This window comes from Chinchilla lanigera, unplaced genomic scaffold (genome assembly GCF_000276665.1).
Source record: "Chinchilla lanigera isolate Chin_1 unplaced genomic scaffold, ChiLan1.0 scaffold00056, whole genome shotgun sequence".
Taxonomy (NCBI): Eukaryota; Metazoa; Chordata; class Mammalia; order Rodentia; family Chinchillidae; genus Chinchilla; species Chinchilla lanigera.
In genome coordinates, this window is record NW_004955457.1 from 5,700,271 (window position 1) to 5,725,551 (window position 25,281).

At 37.4% G+C, this 25,281-nt stretch overlaps 1 protein-coding gene across 4 annotated transcripts in view; it reads right to left on the reverse strand.

The window, feature by feature from the left end:
- The window catches only part of Map2 (microtubule-associated protein 2), a 137,289-nt gene that overhangs the window by 21,445 nt on the left and 90,563 nt on the right, over positions 1-25,281 (reverse strand). For 2 of the 4 annotated variants that reach the window (XM_005396956.2, XM_005396957.2), the window contains exons 7-8: positions 9,833-9,894; positions 4,747-4,894 (exon numbers count right to left, since the gene is read on the reverse strand). In XM_005396956.2, the coding sequence (XP_005397013.1) occupies positions 4,747-4,894; positions 9,833-9,894 (210 nt within the window). Of the gene's footprint in view, positions 1-4,746; positions 4,895-9,832; positions 9,895-12,736; positions 12,872-13,039; positions 13,247-13,451; positions 17,175-25,281 lie in introns of all 4 variants that reach the window. The other 2 variants (XM_013520775.1, XM_013520774.1) reach the window with 2 other exon arrangements.

Below are 25,281 nucleotides of genomic sequence, written 5' to 3' on the forward strand. Positions count from 1 at the left end.
CAAAAAAAAAAAAAAAAAAAAAAAAAAAAAAAAAGGTACCGCTCTACCTGTAGAGTACTAGGACTGATTAAATTTCTGAAATACTTATGAATTTCACAAAAATGCTAAAAATATGCCAGAACTGCCTCCTTTAGGTTCATAATCTAGTGACATTCTTTTGGCAATCTGTTGTTATTAACATGAGGAAAAAAATTGGATTTTTCCTGATGTATTCTCCTTAGTCCTCAGTATAAATGTGTCAAAAACAATTTTCTACTTGCATGATCATTAAGGCACATAGACTACATTTAGGTGGGAAAAAGTAGATTTCTATTTTTTGAGGATTTCTGAATGACATGCAGATCATTCATTCCTCTATGTAGTTTATCCATTCTGAGCTCCAGGCGTACATATGACACAGATCTGTGAATGTACATCACACGGTGTTAGCCTAGGTAGAAAAGAACTGATGGAATCATGTCTCATGTTAGTCCCTCTGCTTATACTGAGAAGCACTAGGGGCTGCATACATGTATTAGAGGTTGGCAGGTATTATTCTACTATAGGTTATCATTCTTCCCTTTATAAAGAACCTAATCCTACCTTTATGCTAAAGAGATCTATTTCTTTCTGTAGAAAACTGGGATGTTATAACAAAATTTTTAGGGTGAAACTTGCACCTGACCGTGTTACTTATACAAGATCTTCAGAGATGAATTTCTTTACTGCCACTTCAGCCCAACCTCACTTTATTAAAAAAAAATGGTAAATGTTTAAATTATAAAAATTATTAGAGTAAAAGACACTTTACTATTAACCCTCCTCACAATACTCCCCCTCATTTGAACACACTTATCCCCATCGTTCTTGACATTTTCTGAAGCAGTTCTGGATGTCTTCTTTGATGATTAGTTGCTCTGTCCTGATTGTCTCAATGTTGTGAATCAGTTCCAGATATTTATCTTCCATGGTGACTTTGACTGTGGGGAAGAGCCAGAAGTCGCATGGTGCCAGACGCAGTGAATAACATGGATGAGGACACAAAGTAAGGTTTTTAGGAGCTCGCCATTCTGTTGGATGGCACCATATTTTTACAATTCCTAAAGACAATTACCAAAGAGGACTTCCAGAACTGCTTCAAAGAGTGGCAAGAATAGTGAGATAAATGTGTTTGAAAGGAAGGGGAATATTTTGAGGGAGATTAGCGGCAATATATCTTTCACTGTAATAATTTTTAAAACTTAACTATTTGCTGTGTATTTTGATCACCCCTTGTATTTTACCCTTTCCCCTCTGTTTTCTTTCTGATACTAGAGTCTCTCAGATTTTTTTTTGAAAGTATTTTTAATGCCATTGCAAATGCTCTTCTGAAAGAGGAATAGTAGAAATAAGTATAACTATGTAGATTTCAAAACACTTTTATAACTACCAAACAAACTGAAGCAACCAAATATGCATAATAATTAGGGGCAGCTCTTATTACTGTTAATTAAAAAATGAGGACACTGAAACTCACTTACTCAGATGCTATTAAATTCCAAGCCAGATACAGTACTTTGTGCCTGAAAATCACCTTTTTAAGCATTTAGATTTCATTTATAAATTGTATTTTATAAGGAAAGACATGACCTATATTGTTTTACTGGTCACTATACATTATGTAAAATCAATAGATCCTCTGAAATTTTGTAGGGGATTAATGTAGGGCTCAATGTTAAAATCACTGAAGTGAAAGAGATCTGGCAGGCCAACCAGTGTAGCCAATCATCAATGTGGGAAGTTCTTCCTCAGCAGGGGACATTTACTTGGTCATTGCTTAGCATTTTAAGGAATGAGCTCAAGGGAGATACTTAGGTCACTGTGATCTATAGACCACAGAAATCTGCCCATGGGTCTGGGTTTAATTTCCTGGAGAAATAGAGCAATTTTACTTCCTCTTTCTGTGAACAGTTTTCATGTATTAAGAGAAAATTGCCCTGGGTTCACTTTGGCTTTTAACAAAAGGGCACAAAATAGTCACCCTATTCAAATCATAATAGAAATGGTATACAAAGAAGCTAAAGTAATGGATTAGTGTGCAACTTGCATTTTTTAAAAATTTACTGCTTTCCACAAACATGATATTTCAAGACCAGAATGATAGGACTACAAGGAATATAGCATTTTGCAGTTTCCCTGTGGAATAACTTTTTAATGTAGGCTTAATCATGTTACCATGTCCTTCTGAGAAATTTATCCATAAATTTTACTTTTTTACCCAAATGTTTTCTCTGTGATTTCACCAGCTTTGAGTATTGTTGAAGTGAAAGAGATCTGATATTCTGGAAAGAGATCGTCTCTATATAATTTGCCACTATACTTATCTTGGCAACTTTCGTGAGGGCTAAACACAGCAAGTTCATTTTTTTTTTTTAAAGGAATGAATTAGACTCAAAATTTATTACAGTATGCTAATGTGCTCTTTATTGTATGGAGATTGAGCTGAAGAAATATACTAGATATCAGCAACCATTTTTATTATAATACATAATTTTTTTCTAAAGTATGGGTTATTACTTGTAGAAAATTATTTTAGCCTTCATAAAAGGAAAGAGTTTTGTGTTAGATCTGAAGAAGGAAGATAAACCATGAAAGTTAAGGCCTTCAAACTGCTGCTCCATACATTCACCAAATTTTATTGAAATAAATTGTTGTAGTCACCAAAACAGTAAATTTGAGTGTTTCTTATTCTGAAATTAAAGAGATAAACTAACATGATTTTTAAAATACTTGTGACTTTATTAAACTGTGCCCTTCTTTATCTTCTTAACTCAATGACAAAGCCTTTCTTCTTCCTGGGCTAAACAAACTTCCTGCACAGCACTGTTTCCTTCAAATCCTTTCATCAGTTTTGTGAAAGGCCAGGATATTCCTGTGTTCTGTTAAGGAGATGGTAGATTGAAAGTGGCAGCTGTGTTACTTTTCTGGTTGTCTTTCTGCCTTTTAGACATTGCTCTGTAGAGCTAAAACAGGCCTGTGGGTCTTAGATGGTCAGAGTATGCTATGCTTATTGCCAAATAATGTGATAAAATATGTTTGCAAACATAAATAAAACTAGAATGTCAACAGAGCATTGGCTCAGAACACTTTAAGAAACAACTTGCACAAAAATCCAAGTTAAGAGGCAGAATCCAGTGGCATGAGGACATGGATTTATGGCAACAGTACCATTTTGCTTCCATAGCAACACATATGTGCATCATTCAAGATGTTCCTCTGGGAGCTTGCTGCCTTTGTCTTGTCTGACCATCTTTGGGGTTACTGTTTATGGTCAATTCCAAATCCAGATAGATGGAATTAAAGTCACGTCCTTGGAGATTACTAAGTTTTAAATGCCCTCCTTTCTAGATTAATGGAATAATTTATTTTCCCTATTATACAAAAAAATTGGTGATTTCAAAGTGTTCCTACTACAGCTCTTACAAAATGCTAATAGTTTACAAAACTAAACATTGTTGGGCACAATTGCTATAATTATAATAAACATTTTCATGTAGGCAAAAGTGCTCCATAAGAATCTTGCAAAATAGTCATAGTTGAAGTGGGCTAATTATTGTTAAATATTTTTAAAAGCAAGTGGTAAAATCAACTGTAATGTGGTAGCAATAGCAATTTCCACCAGTGTATAAGTTTCTAAATGACAGTAGTATTATTTTCCAAGTAATTCTACAGAGCAGTTCTCAAATATTATTTTCTACTAATACATACAGAGAAGACACAAAGAGGACAGTTGGTGAGTTAAAGTGGGTTGACAATCAAATTCAGTCACTCATTAGCTATATCGGACTGGACAAGTTATCTTCTCTCTAAGGTCAGGTTTTTGATCAATCAAATTTCAGCTGTTAATACCTATCAGCATTGTGAGTTAAACTAAGTCAAAAATATATCTTAAGAGTTTTGTATCTGTGAATGGCAACCACTTCTGTTGCAACAGAAAAATACTTAGGAGAATATTTTGAATTCATTTTTTGCTGAACGGTTTTAGCAGCACACAATCTGTAAATGCATAATGACAGGAACATTACATAAGTCACTACAGTTGCCAGTTTGCTCTGGGCCATCAATCTGAGGAAAAGCTATGCTCAGCTCATACTATCTTTTAAAACTCTTTTTTTTGTTTGTTTGTTCTGTTTTGTTTTTTTCCTGTACCGGGAATCGAACTCAGGATGTCGTGCTTGCCAGGCAGGCACTGTGCCGCTGAGCTAAATCCCCAGCCCCAGCTCATACTATTTTTACAGCTCATTTGGAATGCAAATTCTCAACAAATTAGGCAGGATCTTAGATTTTGAATTTTGACCTTCCATTTAGATTTTAAGAGTTGGAATTCTAATAAGTCTTAAGTTTATACAGATATGTTTTAAAAATCCCTGACTGTTGGTTTTTCAATTAATTCATATTTTTAAAGGCTATTTTGTCCTAAACTTGAAACAAGAAAGAAAACATATACTTAGAAAAATAACTTTAACTCAACTTTATTTAGTAGACAATAAGGTAATAATTGTCCTATTTCTTCCATTAATTGTTTTTATTCAGAAAACTATTTTAGAACCACATATAGTCTGTATTCTCTGATTATTAGGACAAAGATAATCTGTTCTTTTTTTTATAATCTGTTCTTAATACATGTTTTATTTGAAAAATGTAAAATACAAGCATAGAATAAGCTCTTTTCCATGTAAGGGATTTTTAAAAATAATTAAAAAGGAAGTAAAACCAAAAGAAACCTACTGGTGGTCCGTCTTGCTGAAGAGGAGATGGAACTGTTGAGGGAGAAGGAATTCTCATCTCTGTCTCCTGACACACCTCGGCGAGGAGGAAGGATGGAGGACGGCCTTGGAAGAGAAGAGCGCTTTTCCGGGCTCTTGGTTATGCCGTCCTGATTTGGGAAACCAAAAAGACACTGGGTTCTTGTCAACCTTTATTTTAATTACAAAAAGTGAGTACTTTGTGCTGGTTAGTTTTTCTCCTGATAAATTTATTTAAATGTACACTACCAAATTTCATATACTTATAATCATTTCTACTTCAAATAACTTAGAAAGAGTTCATATTCACCTAGATATTTTATACAATTATATTACTCTGGAGTTAGTTCTGAAAAGTAATTTACTAACATCATCTTCAACAAATTGCTAATTCTACTGAAAAACCTTCATTAGCACGATAATTTATTAATCAGCAAGAACTGGCTGAAGGGCACTACATGAATAATATTCCCAATATTCCCAATATTCCCAATATTCCCATGTAGTATACACCTATGTAACAGGAACTCTAAGCCCAACACATCCATTCATGATTTCACTCTCTCCACAAAATATTATGCACATTTTAAATCTAAGGAAACTGGTTTAATGAGTTAGAATAATTTTTTTCAAATTCCCAGAGTTGGCAGCAGTGGTATTGAAACCCCATGTATCTGCAGGTGACTCTAAATTGTGTACTATACAATGTACAGTAGAGTTTGTTGTTACTGTACTGTAATTGTCCATTACATATGTCATTATATATAATAGAATATATTTTGTTTTGTGAGGGTTTATTTGATATTTTACAAGAAAAAATTGGTAATGCATAAAATATTTAGAAAAAAATATTTTCTATAGTTTATTACTAAGAGATTTAAAATTTTCCAACTGTATTTGTCCTCAACAGGCTCTGTTATTTATATGTCAGATAATTTAGTTTTTATATCCTTGCTTTTATGTTAATCCTGAATTATGCCTTATAACTGTCTCCCAAATTACATTCCTATCTGCAGCTTTCATTGACCTACAGCCTTACCTTGTTCCCTGATTTTGAGTTTGGGAAAAGCTCTGTGGAGCCCGCTGAGGTGGGCTGTGTTAAAAAACTGTCAGAAAAGGTACCCCTTTTAGTCGTGCTAGAGTAGGCTGAGCTGTATCGTGGAGACTTTGTGTTACCCTGTAAAGCAGGAATCTTTGACAAGGTAGGATTCTAGCCATGAAAGAAAACAAACAGAAGTACAAAATAAACCAAACTATGAAGGAAAAGGAAAAATCAAAAGGTACAAACATACAATAAATTAAATGTATACTTTTAATAAGAACACATGATACAATGACTGTAATCAATGATGAAAATGTTTATTCATGTGAGAACAAGAGATTTTCATGAAATGCTTCTTTTTAGCTGAAACTAACTTAGCAATACTTATACCTACTGAATATGAACATAAAAGTAATGCTGACCCATTAAACCTTGTACTCATCAGATCTGCAACAGAAATCTATAGAATTTGCTTTCTTTCCTTTCAAATATTGTGATTATTTATGCTTAATATATAGTACAGAAACAATGAATAATTGCTGAGTAAATAGTGAGTGGTAGATTGGTGGAAGGATGGAGAAAAAGAATAGCATTGCTCAGTCTTGGAGGAACTAGCTTTGTGAAATTCTGAGACCAAAGCACTGCTGTGGTTTCATATGGGAATTGTAAGCACTCAAGAAGAGAATCAGAAGATATGATTGAAAGTAGAAATGCTCTAATTAACCTTGTAAAAGGGAGGTAAGAGAGCGCCTCTCTGGGAAGAAGTAGGCTGATGCTGAAATTGCTCACTATTAAAGTTCAAGGCTAGAGTTTGGTTCTGAAGCAGAAAAAGACACATGCGCACCTCGGTGGTGTGGATCACTTAGGTGGCAGAGACAGAGGAAGCACTCTCACCCTGTGGTTGCCCCCTCAGCTCCTGGAGTGAGTTTTTCAGAAAAAGAACACAATTTCAAGATTTTCTTGTCTCTGCAATAGACTTGGGTTATTCTGAGGAGCCCACTGTAGAATGCTTGTGGAAGCAATTCCTAGTGAACATTTATATCAGTAGTCATATTTAGATCAAAAGTTACAAAGTGTATTATTTTCAGTGAATTTAGTTTAAAAATGAGTATTGCAATTATTTCTGCTTTCTGGGATACTGGCAGAATATCGTCTCTAGTGGGTCATTCTCTGATAAGGGAATGAGAGATGGCACAGCTGCCAACTCTGTGGAAATTACAAACTTTGCTAGTATTCTTATAAATGAAATAATTTCACTATCAGAGATTGCAATAAGATCTTCAAATCATGAACTCCACCCTTTAAGGATGCATTACCATTAAAAAATACTTTAATAACACAAGTGTTAAGATAGGCAGAATATCACAGCAGAAATTAGCAAAATAGTTTTTTTGCTGGTTTAAATGATAATGCTAAGTGGCTAAATTTTGGGATTTAAAAAATAATTTTATCTATAGTTCTCATTTAAAGAAAACAGATAAAATATTCTCCATGGGAGTTATACATAAGATCTCTAATCGATAGGTCCAAAAATGATGCCATTTTTTGAAAGTGTCTTTATAGTCCAATGTTTTCCTAATACATAAGTACAGCCTTTAAAGTGTATACACAATTCATATCTCGGTCACATTTTAAAGAACTACAGACAATGCTTCGACCTAGTAATAGAAAACACTGTTTTAAAGATTGAGAAAGCTATTTTTCAGATGAGCTATCCTAACCTCCTTAGGAAACGTGCAGTTACCTGTAAGTTCGTTATATGAATAAAACACATCTGGGGACCTACTTATCATGTAGAATGAATGAGACCTTTTTATGCTCAGGTGACAGTTTGTATGATGTGTTATAAATTCTAAGGAGAGTCATTCCCAATACAAATCACCACACTTAGTTTACTCATTGATGACTCCTGGGGAAACTGCAAGTGTAAGCGGCTTTTGGAGAAAGCTATGCTGACATCTCACAATGTCTCCTGGAAGACTGTTAAAAACACAGACAAGAATGACAAAGCCAAGGAGACTATTATCTTCAAATAATTAATTTGATTTAGCTGCTTCAAAAATAGTGGATGAAACTGAGATTTTTATCTCCAGGTTTCTCCTCCACAGCCGCTTCAACGGGGACATAAGCATGCACAGAGTGTGCAAACCACTTCTTTGCAGACCCTGGGCCATGAGTGGGAAGCCTAAGTGGGTCAGCACAGTTGTTCTTTTTTGATTGATCCTACCCACAAAAGAATGAATTTCAAAAATGTGTCCTAAGAGAGAAGAATGAAGTAACTGGATTGGCTCTAATTAAGAAAGACAAGTGCTAGTGCTGAGAAAACTGCCCTCACCATCAGAAGCCCAAGTTCATGAGGGTTATGGGGGGTGTAACTTTCATAATAAAGAATAAGACAAAAATCAGAGAACTGTTTTCATGCATGTCCTGAATATCAGAGATAAATCAAGTAAGCGCTAGTCTAGGGATTTTAGGAAACATAAAGAGAGGATAAAGTATTGGGAAGAAAAAGGAATAATAACCAGGAAAAGCTAAGAATGAGGGAATTATCTCTCTTCTTCACAAAGATGTGATGGACTTACAAAGTAAAAAGTAGTTTTATGTCACACAGTGTCCTTAACAGACTAAAGACCTGAAGATTTCCTATAGATTTTCCAAAAGATTTATATTTAAAATTTTTTCCTAGAGGTGACAAACTCAAGACTTATTTTTGGTATCTGGTCTTCAGAACATTTACCTTCTAAGTAGTAACAAAGTAATAATAACAACTAACAACTGTTATTATTTATTAAATGAACGCTATTTTCCAGTCATTACCCTGTGTACTATTGTATAAAATTATTGCAATCTTCATAATTAAATTATAATTTAGGAAATTTTATCATCTCCCTTATTTTTAGACAACTAAAACAGGAAAAGAAAGATCATTTAAATAATAAATGTGCAAGATTTGAGCATGACAAGTCACTAACTGGTTCCCAGCTAGAGCCAGAAGGTAAAGACATAGAGAGCTTGGAATCCACTGTTCTCAGAATAAAGCCTAATATTGACTAACGCAATAAATGAATTCTATTACCTGTCTTATACTCAGGAATATGTCTGCAAATGTGTATAAAAGTCAAATATTTTCCTTTATCAAAGTGAAGCCCTTCAAGTTCAAGATGATTATCAAAAGTTTGATCATCAATGCAAATGAATCATTATTTTCACAATAAATAAAAGCAGATGTTCAAAAACCTATCAGTTATTAGAAGGTTAAATTATGTATTATGATTTAAATATCACATATAATTATGCAGACCCAGAATGTCATGAGAAGGTACTAATTAACATCATTCAAATTATTTGTTGTAAACTCTGTATTTCCTGAACAGTTCTTTACATTTTTTCTTCTAGTGGGAAAGAAGCAAAGTATTTCATGTTGGCTTTGGTCTTTAAAATATAGTTAATAATATGAAAAATAAAATTCAAAAAGAAAAAGTAGGAAATATTTACAAACATGAAAAAATTAAATCCTATTACTAGAACCACATTAAAATAATAATATATTTATCTCAGAAGTTGGCAAGCATAAGTTTGGTAATGTGTAATTAAAACTTTCTATACAGACATTTTTCTTAAAACAGCAATTTTTCTAGTAGTAAATTATCCTAAGGAAAACAGGTATGAACTTAGCCAACATTATCTCTAATATATTGTAAGTAGTTATGTTGATTGTAATGGCAAATTTGATTCTATATAAAGCAAATGCATTGGTCTTCCCAACTTTTGCCAAATGGTGCTGCTTCAAGGTTTTATTCTATTAATAAGAGGCAGTCTAGCCGTCTCCCCACCAGCTATCATCACATATCATTCCAGAGGACATTAATCCTTGCTTGGCTGCTTTTGAGACTCAGTCTGGGTGGGTGAACTGCTTAAAATGACATTTAAGGATAAATATCTAAAGAATATCAAAGTTCTTAAGACACTGCAATGAATACCAAAAGGAGCTTCAAATGAAAAACAAGGTAAAACTTATTTTACTCACAGAAACTTTGTCCTTTGCCTGTTTAAATACACTGGGAGCCTGAGTTGATTCACAACCTGTTGCTGTCAAAGAAGAAAGACATAAACAACCTTAGTGGCTAAAACCCACACCAATGCATTTTTTCAATGCCTTTTGGATAGTCTACTGTGTTAACAGACTAATGCAAAGCAAAATTTTGTTTGCTCTGAGGTTCAAATTCAGTAACTGAAGAAACATGAATCTCAACAACACAGCATGACACTAACTAGAGTGTGTGCTACTTAGGATATTTCCGTGTCTATCAAAGCACAGGTAGGAACACCAGTCACATTCTATGGGTTCACAGCCTATCTTAGAAACCCTACTACATGAAGTTAGACTCTTTAGAAGTCACAGAACAGCCACGTGAGTGTTACAGAATTTAAGGAAAAGGAAACTCATTGGTTTCAAGGGTTGGTATGACACAGAGGTGCTCACTGAGATTTCCAAACCCTCCTGTTTTTCTGGAAGCCACTGGCATGCCCACAGTTATTTCTGCATCTTACATTCCAAACTGTCATGATCTTTCTGCACCCTCCACTTCACAATATAAATGACACACTTGTTTGATGTGAAATGCACTACATGAGAAGGGGAGAAAAATAGCTTATCAAAGACAGAAAACACGAGAGGAATTTGAAGTTCAGCAAATAAAGACCATGTTCTACACATGCACTTCCTGTATGAAATTATTACCACATCTGTTACTGTTGTTTCTCTTGCTGCTGTTTTCTACTTCTGGTTTCAATTTTAAACTCCATCATCTTGAGTGTATTTTCTGTTGATGACTTACCTGATGTATTACACAACCTAAGATAATTCTTTTGTTTTGGAAAAACCATCCATATTTAAAAGTTCTGTTCAGACAATAAAGTATGCAAGCTTATGTGTTTACTTCCTTCTTAGTTTTCTTTGGTAAGAGACAGATCCTTAGGGAAACACATATTTATCCCTACAAGCCCTCCAAATGTGTTTCAAAGGGTTTCTTACCCACAGACAGCTCTAACACCAAAATAATAGCTGTCTACAATATGCTTCGGGCTAGGTAGGATTGGTTGGTAATATTGTGCAGATTCAAGAGCTGAGTTTTTAAACAAGCAGTGAAAAGGATACCTTCCTACTACTTATATAACACACCTCAAATTTCTGTGACATATGCATGAAGTTTGTTTCAAACCAAGGACACTTATGCTTAGTATGTGCTTTTTGTCAGAATATCTTAATACTTGACCAGAATAAGGGAAGATCCAAATTGTTTCAAAGATTTTAAATATTCTTCAAACAATAATAGTTTCAGTGTAGCAAACTGAATACTAATGGACATGCAGACACTACTAAGACATCTCACATTTCCTCTGAAATCCCACAACCCTGATAATATCATTCATCATTCAAGATACGCTAGAGGGAATGTTTTGCTTGCCTAGGCATTAATCTAACTAGGAGAAGAATTCCAAGTTTAATGAGGCTAAAAACCTAAAAAGAACTAAAATATAAGATTTGGAGAGGTCATGTTAATTCCTAAGTCCTTTTTCAGAGGTGTTCCTTTTCTGAATCTTTATCAAGCTCTACATGTATAGATAAGACTTTTATTTTCAAACCCTGCCTCAGGTACTTGTTCTGCAAAGAAAACATAGGAGGTGTTTCCTATCTGGAACACACATATACGAACGACTGGAAATTCTTAGTGCCTGTCCTAAAACCATCAATTACCTTGATTTTCTTTTTCTCACAAAAGGTATGCTTAACCTAATGGTTAAACCACCCAAAGGTGAATATAGAGACATGTGTGTTGCTTAAAGGAAAGGAAAATATTCCTTTTTGGCTTAGCAATCTGATGTTTTGTAGGCTACAAGCATGCCATTTAAATGCTAAAATAAAACATACTGTACTCTTGTAAACATTAAGATTATCCTAGCATGATTACACTTACAAAAATACTTTGAATTGGAATTTAGAAATAAAGTTTGCACTATAGATATTTGTAGGGGCTTTATTATGATTTCTTACATGTTTCATTCTTTTGTTCCACCACCTTTTAAAACCTGGTAAATAAATATGTATATTTGGAGAATGCAGAGGAATAGGTAGGTAACAAAATTGAAATAAACCTAAATTTATTTCTGACTTAAGTTTCTTTTAAAGGGAAAAGCATTTTATCTTACAATTCTGCAGTCTGAACTACGTCAGTAAAATAAAGCTGCCTAGTTCAACACATTTAAGACATTCCCTATGACAAAATGTCGAAAGATATAGAACAGTAGTAGATCGGAAGACCTGCTAATCATGGATACAAGCAGTAAAATTTGATGGAACTACCACACAATTTCATTTTCTTGCTTCTTTTCTCATCTCAAACAAAATAATTTTGCAAAGCACAATTTTACCTCAGTTTGCCTTTTTCATTTTCAGTGTGTACATCAATATGCATTCTTGGTGGTGTTCCGTAAATTCATCAACATCAGTAACAGATTTGGCAGTGACAATGTAGAAAACAAGACAAGTATATATGGGTTTAAGCATGAGGTAGATAAATAAGCAAAATAATGAGAATGCATACCATGGTAAAATTCATCGCCACCGTCTAACCAAACACACAGAATGAAACTAGGAATCCCCAGAACGTGACATTAGAGCACAATGTCAAGATACAATCACGCACTGTTATGTCTGAGCATGACAAAGAGACAGATGGTCATGAGCTCTTCTGCAGGGAGGGAAAAAAAAAGAATAATGATACAAGACACTTAATAGCAAAACTGTTCATGACTGCTGAGATTCTTGGAAGAAAAGCAAAATGAAGAAGCTGCTACAGTAATGAGATAAAAAAAAAACAAGAAATACATGTCTATGTTTGCCAGCCACATTGCAGAATTGAGCAGTCACCTGTCGTTTTCCGCTTAACACAGGAGAGATGAGTTGGTCTAGTGTATTTGATAGCAGGTTTTAAAATGAATTTCCTGGAGGGAGAGTGGGCCTGAACTTCTGTTTTTTTAGCAAGTTCAGCCTTCTTATAAACTGCTATGAATAAGAAAACACAAAGAGCACACCATCAGGAAAAAAAAAAACAGTTGGAACAAAACCAAAAGAAAAATTTGTAAATAATCAGTTACCACTTAGGCAGTTTCTTCTACACACAAGTAAAATGAATGACTTCAAAAACGTTAAAGAAGTGATTGTTAAATGAACCTTTTTTCCTTCTCACTTCATCCCTGGAGACCGTGCTAGGTTCCTTTTTAGCTACTTTTCTTTCAGGAGTGGAAATTCTGCCTCTCCCGGTTTTAAAAGGCTTTTCTTTTCTATGTTTCTCAAGTGATGGTCTCCGAGCTTCCTTTTCAGCTTTCTCCTCTTTAGGAATAGTTTCTAACTGCTCTGTCATGATGCTTCTATCATCATCTGTGGATCAAAGCAAATCATGACAACAACAACAACAGCGAAAACATTAGTGAGAAATGCACAGAATCCTTTGCATACTTCCCAAAATGCAAAATAAAGAGGTAAAGGGATAGATTTACATGTTTTTTTAAAATGCCCGTTAGGTTACTGGGTTGGATTTGGGAATAGAAAATTAAAAAAAAAAAAAAAAAAAAAAAGAGCACACCTTGAGTGTCCACCCAGAGACTGTCAGCATCCATGACGGAGTCGTCAATTGTGGTCTCATCTTTGTACTCCTCATAGGTGTCTGTCTTATACTCTGAGAGTGCAGCTTCTCTCTCAGGGGAAGCTGGCGCTTCAGGGGAGCCATCCTTAGGTTCTGCCTGGGCTTCGGCTGCCTCTTCGACTTCGAGCTCTTCTTCCTCGTGAGGGGAGGGTCTCCTTTCCACCTCTGGCTGCTCTAGGGCTGCAAAGCGCACGCTGTGGGACCCGGATTCCCCTTCATCGGTTGTAGTCTGCACCACTGTGATGAAGTCATCCTCGATGGTCACCACAGACTCAATGACTCCTTTGCGCTCGCCTGGGCAGGTCTCCACACTTTCCTCCCTGACGCCTGCCACTCCCAGGTCTGTGATCTGGAGGGTGTCTGAGCGGAAGAGCAGCTTATCATACTCTCCCCGGGCTTCGATCTCTTCTTCCTCACTCTGAGCTTCTGCTGGTTCGGAGATGACTGCTTCAAGCTGTGGCTCAGTAACGTCGGAGGGGGTGACGGATATATCTGGGGTCTCTTTGCTTTCTTCTTTTGGCATCTGGATAAATTCCATCTGGACATCGGCTCGCTCATCTGTGGCTAAATCAGCCTCCGAAATAGCAGGTGGGCAAGGGATTTCCACGGACAGCTTGATGGCAATTTCGTCTTGGATGAGAGACGATTCTGGGGACAGTTCCTTCTTGCCCTCATCAGGTTTCAAGGACTCCATGGTGAGACTTTCATGCTCGCCACTGGACTCATAGGACTCCTCTTTGTCTACAGCCTCCTGGTGGACCAAGTCGGGCTTGGCCACCTTCTCTTTGACTTCTGTCTCACTAACTCTGGCACCTTCCTTCACGTGGCCAGCCTCAACACTCAGGAACACGTCTGCCTCCTGAGGTGTTTCAGATGAGGGCGCCAGTTCCTGTGCAGCCTCCACTTTAAGCTCCGCTGCTTTTCCAGCATCCTCATTCAGCCTTGCCATTGTCTGCTCAAAGTCACTGATTTGAACGTCTAATTGACCCTGGTCAGCTTTAGTTGCAGCAAAATCCTGTTCCTGTTCAGATTTTTTGGATGGTTCTACCTCCGCTACCTCTGGCACTGAGCTAAGACCTTTCTCTGCTTTCTCAGGCACTGCATCTTTTGACACTGTCAGTTCTTTGGCAGAAGTTGGTTTCTGCGTGACTCCTAACCCAGATGTGTCCACTTTAACATCAGCCTCCTCTGTTTCCTTGGCATGTTCTTTTGAATCAGCATGTTCTTCGCTTTTTTCTAGTACAGTATCCAGCTTATCGTTTGCTTTCCTCTCCTGATCAAACTCCCTAAGGAGACCAGAGGTAGGGGATGTTTCTTTCTCGGCACTCAACTCATCTTTGACTCTTCCAGCAGCTGCTAGTTTTACTTCAATCAAGGACAGGTCTGTAGCCAAATCTCTTCGAACTTTATTATCACTTCCCTCGTAAAAGGAACCACTTTCTCCTGATAAGTTCTCACTGTCTTGAACAGGTGATGGAAGCGGGACTGTGTACTTATTGAACACACAGTAGCCTAAGTCTTCCAGCTGACTATCTGTTTTCACAATGACATGGTTTTCATCAGTTACGGGTGGCAAGCCAGTACTACTCTCCTCAACCACAGTTTCTGAGGGGACAGATTTCCTCCTGGCAGCCTCAGCATCTGCACTCACGGAAGCTAACCTTGACCTCGTGCCTGCCAGATCGAGCATTTCAGGCAAGTCAGGGGCCATGACGGTGCCATTCTTGTAATAATCTTTGGTCACAAAAGGTGACTCACAGGGTGCCTCAACTTGTGTATTTTCCTCTCCGGGAACTTTTTCTTCCTCTACTTTTTCTTCTTCCTCTTTGCTTTCTATTGGGAAGCGAGGGGCTTTCTCCACTGCAGGTGTGGTGGCTGGAAGATAATCATCGCCTTCATCCATACTTCCACTGGTGTTGGTGAGAATATCAGAAGCCAGAGGAGAGAGATCATGGCCACGGCCAAAGTTAAATCCAAGAGCTATGGAATCCAGGCAAGACATCGGCAAATTGATAGACATGCTTCTTTGTTCTATTGCAGACCTCCCACCGAGTCCTAAACTTCTGCTGAGTGTCAAATCATCCTTATTCTTACTGTGGAGGTCTCTTTTCTCCCCATACACTTTTGGATCGATGGTAAACATTCTTTCTTGAGGGGAACTTGGTTCTTCAGGTACATCAGATGGGTAACTCTGTGCAAGAGTGCTGTACCCTGCTTCCTGTGCAGGTGCACAGGGCTGGGATTCCTTCTCTGCTTGGAATCCCTTGTCACCATTTTCATGCATGGCAGATGTGGTATCAACAGACTCACGGGCACTTTCTCTTGTGTCACTTAGTTCATAGTAGTCACTGGCCAGCTGAGGGCTTTTTGTCACTTCTTCTTTCAAGGCCGATGTTTCAAAGTACTTGGACATTCCTGACTTGTCTTCATAAAATGGCATGTCAACTTCTGCTGCTGATGCAGCCCCAACCTCTTCCACCTTACTGTCTTTGTCCGTAACTTTCTCCTGAAAGAGTTCCTGTAATGTGCTCTTTTCATGGAGTACAGCTGGTTCAGGTGAGACCTTTTCCAGGGTGTTCAAGGTCATGGTTGAATCTGTCGTTGATGGCTCCAAACTTGCAGGAAAGGAGCCGTGTTTTAATATATCTGTAGGATGCTCCTGGCCTTTAGATTCTTCTTTCAAGAAAATGTGCTCAGTGGCAGTCTGAATTATGCCTGTTTCTTCATCTCTCAACTTTGAGGGCTCATGTTCTTTTGGTGCAGCTTCTTTGTCAGAAATAGATGTTTTCTCTTCAGGCTTTGGCTGAAGTTCCTTTTCAGTAAGTATAGGTCCTTGTCCACTGGGGATGGAAATCTCTTTTTTCTCTTGGTGTATGACGCCTGCTTCTTCCCCTAAATCTTTCTCAATAACGTATCCTTCTACAATTGGAACATGGGCATCTTTGGGTAAAGTAATTGCCTCTGAGGTTGTTGTTTCTGCCGCTTTATCAGGTGTATCTTTTTGTGAGACTTCAACTTTAAAACTATCTTTGGCAGTCACTAGGCCACTGATTTCTTGCAGTGAACTTTTGTTATCTGGTTGTAAGAAGCCAGTGTCAAAGGGTGATGCTTCTGTTACAATTTCATTCTTCATGATATCTACAGGAAGAGTAAAGCTTCCAGCTTGAAAGGGACTTGGCATGGGAGAATCAAACTGCTTCCCTTCCCACCTTGGGATATCCTCCAGGACGTCTTTTTCCCTCATGGGTGTCAAGGGGCCAGGAGACACTGGAGCAGCTAAACCCCACTCATCTTTCTTTGTTTCCACTGGCATTTCGATGAACCAGTCTTTTTGCTCTTTGGGGGCTGGAGGCTGTGCAGGGAGGCCAATGCCAGGCACTACGAAGCTTGGTTCTGCCTTCTGTTTCGTGTCATCGAGGGTGGCACCAACAGGATGCCCAAACAGAGCAGGAGGTGCCTTTTCTCCTTCTGCGCCTTGCGTGTCCTTTCTTTCAGGGGAAGTTTGAGTTGTGTCAGGCTGAGGAACTAAGGCAGCATGTTTAAGGTCTTCACCAGGCATACTTTCCATCTTTGACTCCTTTTCTTTCTTGTCTAAAGGCTCAGCAGCTGAGGGAGTCAATTCCTGCTGATCATGGAACTCCATCTTCGAGGCTGTAAGTAAATCTGAAGTAATCGGGTTGATTTTTAAACAAATCATAGGCAAGTGCTTTCAGGCAGTTAGCTTAAAAATATATTTTGAAGTGATGAATGGTAGAGAAATGAAAAAAATATGGAACATGCAAGCATGCTACTCATCTAAAATTCAATATGAAAATGTCAGGGCTGAGATACATGTGCACTATTACTAAAATGAACTGTTGTAAATTGATGTGTACAGGAATTATAAGAAGAGTTTACTTCAGACTACTCATGTGTCTTTCTGTTTGTTTGCTTGTTTGTCTGGTGTGTCTTAAACATTATGTAATGTGTATTAGAGTAGAAAAGAAACTTAACGTGTCTTCTATATGTTAATGCATATTGAGTAAGTGGTTAATGTTGTTATAAAATATATATTAAGGGATATGTATGGATAAAGATTGATTTCTCTTGAATTTTATTCACAAGGTTTCTCTTTTGAAAATGAATTGGTAGGCCTGGAAAAAATGCCACATAATTAATAATGATACAAGAAATAATAGCTTCAGGTAACAACAGAGGCCTGGACCAATTTGAGTGGCACTGAAAAGTTACTAGCATAAATTTTTAGAAGCCATCTGAGATTAAATTTCAGGAATATAAGTAAATGTTTGTTCTCAATTTTATACAATCTAATTTTAAGAATCAACAAGGCAATTTGTACCACATATTCAATATTCTTATTACCTTGTCATTGCTTAATCTGTCTCACAGATGTAAGAATAACTGAATTATATTACTAATATTGAGAAGTCACGCAAGTAATAAACTTTTCAAAAGAGTCAACTATTAAAATACATTTCTCCTGAGGTACTGACTAGTATTGGCTTTAGAGATGCTTCACAGAAAACTAGTGACACATTTTTATTTTCATTTATTCACCGATCCAAAAGGTTTTAAAGTCACAGTCATGTTTAAGGTCAAAATATTTCGCAGTAGTCATTAGAGCTAAGTATAGTTACATGGAGAAGATCTGGGGAAAAAATCACAAATTTCAACCATCTCTTGAAGAGCAAGTGTATGGATCATCATGACCTTAGCTTATGTGTCCTGTTGTAATAATAGAAAAGAGATATTTTATGAACTTGTAATAAAGAATGAAAACTCAAAGAGACATGGGTGTGACTGATGGGGTTGGCTGCCATGGAAAGAAAATGACACGAGAAGCATCAACAGGAGCTTTAAAGGAATCAAACCAGTATTTGTTGAAGCATAAAAAATATAGCAGGTTGCAATTGCAAATAAAAGCGATTTACTATTTAAGCCTCTATATGCCAAAGTCCAATTGGAGGATTTAAACCAAAAGCATATGAGCTGCTGTCCCAAAAAAACCAAAACAAAAATATACATGTATTAGCAATGTGACTGGCAAACATTCGCGATGAGGAGGGAGGAAAACTCAAAAGCTCACACAGCATCATCAGCCTGCTGCAAAGCGTCTTGTATCATGGCAAAGGACAACCAAGAATTAGCTGCAGCAGGGGACAACCAAGCTAACACACAGCATCTGCGCAAGCCACACTCTCTGCTCATGAAGGCTGAAATGGTGGTCTCATGATTATGAGAAGACCCAGAGATGAAACAGCTTTAGAAAGGCGCCAGGTTTGTAAGCCGCTGGAGAGATCATTTGCAGCAAAACACATGCAAATCCTGAGAGAAACACACCTTCCTTAGCAGAGGAAGGGGTTTTTACTTCCGGAGACAACTCTGCGACCTCTTTTACACTTTTCTCATGCAGAGCCCCAGGGGGCGCACTCTCTTCTGGAACTATCTGTGCCTCGTAACTAGACTCCTCTTGACCCTCACTGGGGACCTGGGCTTGGTCTGAGGACTTAGCAGCCCCACACTCTTTCCCAGGAAGAGCAGCAGGTTTTTCTTCCTCAGCCATCGGACCCTCTAGAGTTTCTTCTTCTTAGGGATGAAAAAGATGTTGACATCATGACCACATAACAATATGCAGAAAGACACAAGTATTATTCAAGGAACACTTTCAGCTCCACTGGAAAGATTCACCCCGACCTCAGGTGTGTTTTACCATTTGGATCAGCAAATCGATAGTCTCATGCAACATACATGATATATTGGTTGGAATATTATGATGTAGAGTCTGTTAATAATGATGCCTTTCAAGGTTTCATTAAAAGGCTATTCATTTTAAAACTTGAGAGCTGAAAGGGTTTTACTGATAGATTACTCTGAGTGGAAATGGCAGCAAGCTGCACACATGTGGGAAGCTTGCTGGGAATAAGAGATGGATGCGGCCAGGTAACAGATGGTAGTGAAAGGGGAGATGTATTGCTGTGCTGAAAAAGACCCTTCATATCTGTTAGACATGTGCTGTTTTCTCCAATGCAGGAAGTCCCTACATAAGAATTCCTGCTTGCTTTATTTAAAATGAGCAAACTTCACAGACTACTCTTGGAGCTAAAAAAAAGAAGTCCTTCCTTCCACGTAACAGCCAACCAATTACTGTAACAGCTGTATCAGAAAATCCATGGAAAGTTTAAAATATATTCTATTCAGTATTCCCAAGGTAACAGGCTACCTAACTAGCCTAGGTAAAACACTACCTAACTCAACTTGTATTATCTTTACTAAATAGGATAGTGCCTTAGATAATGAAGAATTTGAAGGAGCAGGTAAAATGTTTTGAAAGCCTAGGTCAAGGTGAATTTTATATTTTATTTACAAAAGTCCTCCTGTGGTGCATAACTGTTATAATACTGTTTAATCAATAATATAGCTCCTGTATAGTTCTCTCTGACACTAACAAAGCAAATGTGCATATGAGCAATAAAATCTTATTTCTACAATTCATAACAAAATCACTCTGGAAAGATAATTGAGTGCTGGTCAAATTACCAAAATGTTCCCCCAAATATACATTACAGTGGAAATTTAGCCTTTAAAATATAAACAATGAACTTATGAAGGTTCTGTTACTATATTCACTTGTTCTTCATTTACACTTCAAGTGCCAGTAAAAAAATAAATCCAATTTTATCCCTTAAGAAATTAGAGGGAAATATATACAATGTTAGTGTTGCAAAGGGAGAGCTGTTATGAAATTTCTGAGACAACTGCACATTGTGTAAATGGTCCTGTGAGAAAGACTACAGATGAAAAGAAAAGGAATTTTCTGTTTTAAGAAATACTAACCCCCTGGGGGATGGGGAGAACTACTTCATTTATTCATATTTGGCATTTAGACACTTACAGCCTTTCAGTTTAACTTTTAGGGACACTTAACAAATTCCAGTACTAATTTATTATTGAGGACATTTTTATGATGCATAGATTTTGGTTATAATGTAACTTTAATTTAAGTGCTTTACTAGTGTTTTCTTTTTGAATAAGCTGTAACTGAGTAAATTTGTTTCCAAATCCACATAAGGTTTTTAGCTTTTCATTTTGTATAAATCATGTTTATTTCCACTGCCCCTATTCTTGATTCAAAAATTCTTATGTGTTTTTCATTTGTTTTCAGTTCACACTATTAGAAGAGCTTAGTTTTCACTCAGTTTAGATTATATTTCTTCATCGGGGTATCTGAGCCATTAATGCTCTGTTTCCAAAATGTCCCTTGAAGAAATTTATTGTCATGAATGTAGCTGATGAGCTGTGAGCTTACTGGTCATTGCCTTTGGATTATCTGTTTTACATAAAATATTGTCTCATATGAAAAATTTCTGCAAGAGTTTCATTAGGCAGATGCCTTTGACAATTTGAAAATAAGGTCTTCACCTAAGCATGAATGCTTTACGCTTTCTTTTCTTTCTTAGTATGAAATTATTAGCTAGCATGAGACAAGATATAAGCCAGCATCCAATCATTTCATCCTCACCACAGCCAGTTACGTACTAGTGTCTCCCAGCTTCAGGAGACAAGGGCTGCACATCACTTCCCTTTAGCCCAGCACTCCTGATGTGAGCCAGGATTTAGTTACCTGAGGAAACCTCCTTAGTTTTTGCCAATGATTATGTGGCAAAGAGAAACAATTTCCTGCCAAAGAGATCCTTCACCTTTTCTCTTTTACAAAGTGATTGTGTTAACATAGCACTAAAGTAAAGCTAATTCTGTTTAAGGCTGCTCTTAGTAACACTGTGAATCCAAGGTGACAAAAAGATTTTCAGGGTCATCTTTTATGGTTTGACTAAAAAATATATCCTCCCTTACTGATTTATTTGCTAGTAGTAGAAATGGGTCATGGTGGTTAAACTTTTTTGTTCTCTCTCTCTTTCTCTCTGCATCTTCTCAGAAGCAATGATATAAAAAAGGAAGTGCACACATGCCTCAAGTAGGGCTTCTTTTATAACATTTTCCAAGCATTTGGATCTATGCAACCTATATAGGGACTTCACATTCATATGGAAAAAACAGACTCCTGCCCCCCCACCCCCACAGGAAGGCACACTGAACAGGGTGCATGTAGCCAAAGCTGCAGGCTGGGGAGGAGGAGCAAAAGGGCACCATGCTTGGTTCACCTTTCTCCTGGCCTAAGTGGCCCTCTGCACTCTGCGCTGGGACACTGGGGAGCACACTAGAGGTGGTCCATTCTGAGCTGAACAAGGGGTGCTCATAGTACTCCTCATCGGAACTGTAAGGGTCATCATCAGGCACAGACACCGAGATGGAGGGGGCTAGGAGTTTACGCCTCTCCCCGCTGATGGCAGGTTCGTGGCTGGGGAACCTGTGTAGAGGACCCACTTGATCCTCAGCCCCTTCATCTACAAACAGACACACAGGAAGAAACTGCAGGGTGAACTGGACGAGACAGACACCAGATCAGACGGACGAGACGAGACACCTGCATGAGGACACGAAGGGCCGTGGCAGCAGCACGAGAGGATGGAGGGAATCAGCGCAGCCAAGCGGATGGAGGATGGGTGACAGGGAGGGCTGCATGCTTTGGGAGCCCCTGTGTTAAACTGTCCTTTAGGAAAATCTGCCATTGAGCTAAGTAAACCAAAAGTATTGATACCCCTGCTGCAAAATAAAAATTATCTGTACATTCCTCTCAAGCGAGGCAGAATAACCAAGGAAACACTGCAATAGAAATGAAGCATTACAGAACAAATGCATTCTTTGCAGGAAATCCTTTTGAGAAGATCAATTCTTTTATGAATATATTTATAAGTTAAAGGAAGAAAAAAGTTGTCAGGACACTATGGCTATATGACTATAAGGAAAAATAGTTCCTGCATGAAACACAACTTCACTTATCTAGGATATACAAATAACATTCTGGTTAATTCAATTTGAGTTAATGACTTTAGCCAGTAAGTAATTTTAAATTTCAATTGTGTTAAGAAAAACCTACACACACACACACACACACACAAAAGAAAAATCTACAAGGAGCTCTCTTTCCTGCTTTCATAAGCGGAAAGTGTCACCACAGTTCTTTCATTGGATGTTAAGGCTGATGTAATTTTGTAGGATTGGAGATGTACAGTATACTATTTTAGGAAGCTCTTAATATAACAAACTTTGAAAGCCTAATGCAGATACTATTGCTTTTCCAGAGGTGGCTTCAGTTTGATCAGAACTTCATTCCACACGGTTTCATTTGTACCTCTGACTCTTGGCAGATTTTAATGTTTCAAGTGTCTTATTGCATGTTTCTTACTGAAACCATTCCCATGCCTGTCCTTTTGTGTGTCTTGGCATAGAAGTCTGACTTATTTAAACATATTTCCTCAAACTTACAATTGTGAGCCAGTCTGTTCAGTGTTTGGACCTGCTAGAATTCAATAAGGTTTAAGGACCATGAGAATGAACACTAGGTGGCTTTGGATTTGGTTTGGGTCCCCCACATCTCATGGGGGGGTTTCATTATATTTGCTAATCACTGTGTACCTATACCTAGAAATAATTCAAAAATCTGATAACTCCCAATAATAAGAGCAACATCTATAGTGTCCCTCTGTATAATTTTTATTTCTGTCAGGATTTAAGTGACAAAATCATAGCATCAGTTTGCAAATATAGTGCATTTTTAGGATAGTAAATTATTTTCAGTAACCAAGTGCTGACGACTGGAAATAAGTCTGAAATCATAAGGATACTAAAAATAACACTCTGTGGATGGATTACTTTTAATCTTTTGAGCATGTTATTTACTGATTATTCCATGGAAGTTGCTACTGGATGGATGCTCAGAATTTTCTCAGCCAGTGTACTTATTACATCATGGGCCAGCAGATTCCTAAAATACTGCTGGATATTCTTAGTTCAACTCAGCTCAGACTCTCAGCTGAGTAGATAATTGTCCAAGATCTGGTTTGCAACACTAACTGAGGCATAGCCCTCAGCTTGCTGCTTATCCCAGCCATTCCTGTTTCCTCCAGCGGCTCTCTGAGACTATCAACTTCCCACCTATATAAGTTACTGTGAATACTTTGGGTGTGTTCAGTAGGTTGCATGAGGAGTCAAGCAGCAAAAGAGGGATATTCGTCTCTCTGCTTTTCAACATTTTGGGGGGAAGGCAACTAGAGAAGACCACAGTATAAAACAAGAGCTGGAAACTGATAGGTGTCAATTGGAGGCCATACTCAGCAGATGTTTTTAAGCTTCTGAAGATTTTGGTTCTTATCATTGATGCTCTTCGTATAAGTTCTCAAATGTAAAAACAGGCCAGAGCTTTGCCTCAGATTGTAACGTCTCAAAAGAGGCAGTGTTTTCGATTCTGAAGACTTTCCCTGTAACCAGTCAACAACAGAATTTTAAAGGCTGTAGTGGAAAAGTAGGTTCTCTTTGTATTTTTCAGGCCCTGAGCCAAGACTGCTTTCAGAGAAGTGTCTGGCAAAGGCCAGTCCTCTCCTGGTATTATGCGCTATATGTACTCCAAGTCTCTGCTTAGGACCTGTGAATGAAATCCATCTGCAATACAAGTTCAAGAGATAAGGCAGGCAAGCTATGCTTAGGGAGCTAGCAAAGTCCCAACAATGCATTTGGTTCCAGTGATAATGACTGAAGACGTTAGTTCTCATTTGTTATGAAGTTGGATCATTCCCAGTAGGAGTGGGATGCATAATAATTAAAAATAATTGGAATGTTTATTTGAGGGTGGTTTTAGAAAAAGGACATTTGCATAGTAGCTTGTAACATTTGAAGATACTTTACTCCCATAATCCCACAGTTGCTAAGGACCACTGGCCCCAGTCACATGGCTCTAAGCCTCCTCCATCCTGCATACTTTTGCCTTACAGTGTCTAAGTTTTCTGACCATTCATGCTACTCCAGAATGATATAGAGGGAAACTGCTTTGAAGTAGTAATTACTGTCACCACCTCTATGACACAGAAAAATATCACTCTCGAACTCTGGAGCAAACCTCAGAGGGCAGCAGGATTTCTGGCTCTGTTTTCAGATGATCCCATTGTACTTGCACAGACTTTCAAGTTCTAATAGCTCCATTCAAATGACAATTATTAAGACTGGGTCAAAAAAGTAAAAGGAGGTAAATTGGAAAACATCACAACTAGTACAGTATTGGAAAACTATACCATGGTTTCCTTTCAATGTGTGTTACTTGTTAAATTTTTTCATCAAAATCCCTTGTAAATGTTCCCCAGAATAACTACATATCCTGGGAATTATCAATGTTACATTAATTACAATAAATGAATATTTATAAATTATGGTAATTAATATATTAAATTATATTCCATGGAAGCTTTCCAGCTTTCCCTTTGGGAAAGAACAGCTTTAAAAATGTTTGATACTTAATAAAAAGTTAATGTATCCCCAAAGTCACTGAATACTCAATTTAATACAAGAGCTCTTTTCCTTTTGTACAAAAGGATCAGACTGGTAGTTACTCTAAAGGTATGTCAAAGAAGAAAAATAATGCGCTATTCAAAGCAAAGGAATTCATCCAATCCCTTCCTGCCACACCTGCTGAAGCAGGACATTGATAGAAATTGGAATGAATCTTTACTAACTAATGAGATTAAAAATTGAATAGTTCAAAGGTATGACTGACTGGTCATTAATTTATTTTCTGACAAAACTAAACTTGAAAGTAAAACCTATTATCTGTTATACATAATTGGGATTTAAAATAAAAGAGGGACTACTTTGTCTAGACCTC